Source organism: Etheostoma spectabile, chromosome 8 (assembly GCF_008692095.1).
Source record: "Etheostoma spectabile isolate EspeVRDwgs_2016 chromosome 8, UIUC_Espe_1.0, whole genome shotgun sequence".
Lineage (NCBI taxonomy): Eukaryota > Metazoa > Chordata > Actinopteri > Perciformes > Percidae > Etheostoma > Etheostoma spectabile.
In genome coordinates, this window is record NC_045740.1 from 25,682,406 (window position 1) to 25,684,886 (window position 2,481).

At 39.1% G+C, this 2,481-nt stretch overlaps 1 protein-coding gene across 2 annotated transcripts in view; it reads left to right on the top strand.

Moving 5' to 3' along the window:
• kiaa1549la (KIAA1549-like a) overlaps positions 1–2,481 on the top strand; it is a 233,270-nt gene that overhangs the window by 137,308 nt on the left and 93,481 nt on the right. For both annotated transcript variants that reach the window (XM_032523275.1, XM_032523276.1), the window contains one exon: positions 325–518. In XM_032523275.1, coding sequence (XP_032379166.1) covers positions 325–518 — 194 coding nt within the window. The remainder of the gene's footprint in view (positions 1–324; positions 519–2,481) is intronic.

Below are 2,481 nucleotides of genomic sequence, written 5' to 3' on the forward strand. Positions count from 1 at the left end.
ACTGTGGAATCCTACAGAATGTTTTTTCTTAAAAGAATCGCTGATTGTTTTGATGTATCAAGTTGCTTTTGGTCCATCAATCCAACAAGCAAACTGACAAAACCCCATTTTATAAGGACAAGAAGAACACATCATTATACAGAGTTATTCTGCAATTAATTAAGAATGCCAACACTGAAGCATCTATGTTGGCCAATCGGTTTGAAAATTTCAGCTCCAGCAGTCAATTCCTGAATGAACTGATCTACAAGCTGCAGTAGTTTTGAGCTTGTTAAAATCAAAGGTTTTCTGACTTCTGGTGTGTGTTTTCCTTTTCCTTGCCAGCCTGTCCAGGGCTTTGACTACGCCAAGAAGCACATGGGTCGAACGGGTGATAAGGCTATCTCCGTTACCAAGGAGACGCTGGTGCTGGGGCTGCCTGTACGAGATCCTCCACTTTCACTGTCATTGGACAAGAAGGTCCATCAGGATGGTACCGTCAGCAAGATGCCTCCATCTGCTGACATACACAAAGGAGGGTAAGACAGTTATTGTCTGTCTGCTTTGGGGGGCATAAAAAGAGTCAAACTTGAAGCAGCAGTAATCTTTTCATCACACATTTACAGCTAATCATACACTGTATGCTAAAAACAGAACATAACCAAGGTTGCGGAGTAGACAGGATAAAGTGTGACTCAACGGCACATAAACGACAGGCCAAAGTCCACCTAAATATGGACAACTGGGTAGTTCCACTGGTAGAGTGTGCCCATCCAAATATGGTCTAAATCAACCTCTGCCCTGGTACCAGTGGTGTTGTGAGCTTCTTCCAGCGCTTTTTCTAAATGCTGCGCATGTGTGGTCAAATTAATGTTTTCGTTTGTCATAAAGTTGGTAAAGATGTTTTCTAAATGCTGGGCATGTGTGGTCATATTGGTGTAAACCTTTTGTTTTATTTGCTTGTGTTGAGTCTATTTGCATGTTTTCTTAGTTAGTTTGCATTAAGTTGAGCTCTTAAGGCCATCGTATCAAAATATTCTTTGCAATAATTAGGTTTAGATACATTACAGAACATCAAATGCATATTTAAAGACAAACTCAAGCTCCTAAACTATTTTAAGTTACAGCTGGAATTCTTGTAGAGAGGAACCATGACGTGCTTGAGAAGTTGTAGCAGTCAGTGAACAAGCCAGCGACACAACCCAGGGATTTTCTGCAGAACCAGACATCAGTGTTTGTTTGTGCATCTCAGTGTTATGACAATGAAAAGCCAACAGTAAGCAGTGCAAATTCAGACAGATTGACATAATCTAAAGATAAGTCCAGTGTTAACAAGAAGCTGTTTGGAAACAGTAAGAAGACAAAATGCGTGTATGTAGATGCAAATTAAACAAATGACTATTTTTTTAGAACTAAGGTGTGGGGTGTCCCTGTTGGCTGGAAAGGTTCCATTTAAGCAAAAAGAGGCTGTGATTTATAACAAGTCAATGTAAATTACTGTGGAACTGATTATTACTGCAGGTTTGACACTAGAGATTTTAGATACCAATAGAAATGATCAACAAATGTATGTAAAAACCCTACAGGAGGTTCTTTAGGGGGTTATTAATCAGCATGAGGCAAATTTCTTTCAGAGTGCTGGGTCAGTGCTTCATTATCAAATCCATTCTGAGAATGCCAAAATCACTAAAACTCCATTCCACTTTTCCCCTGTTATCTTGTACCCAGGCAGATTCTCACATAGCACGCTCACACACACAAGCTTACACACCCTCTTAACGCCTCAAATGCAGCAGTCATTTAACTAAATGTTCAAATTTCATTTATTTGTTATTTTGTTCACCTGTTTCTTGTTTTTATGCTTCTGCACCAGATATTCTGCAAAAAAACAATAAATTATGCGGAACACCCTTAAATATGCATAACTTTGAGACGGAGCACATTTTGAATGGGTAAGTTATTTTGAACGACAGATATGCTAGACCCGATGGAGCTCGCTATATAGTCTCATGTGAACACAGGCTCGCCACTGGACACTGAAGTGTCTCACATTTTCCTCTATCAATAAATATTGCACTGTCTAGCAATTGTTAGTATCCATTTATGTTTTATTTAATATAGCCTACTATCCATTGGTTGATTAGGTCACTACTACTACTTGCTATTTTGTGCTTACTGTTTCCTGTTTTTGTTAAGCAATGCATTTATTTTAAAGTTAATTTAGTGTGGAACCAGTTTCTGTTGCAACCAGGTAACTATGGGCAGCTGTTCTTTATTGCTGCCCCGTGTCCAATCTTGACCACAGGCCTACCTTGTGTGTTCAATTCATTTCAGTTTTATTCATAGTATCAATACAGAGTTTTCAAGAGTAACAAGAGTCATCTCAAGACACTTTACAGATAGAGTAGGTCTAGACCACATTATAATTTACAAAGCCCCAACAATTCTAGTAATTCCCCCAAGAGCTAGCAGTGGCGAGGAAAAACTCCCTTTTAGGAAGAA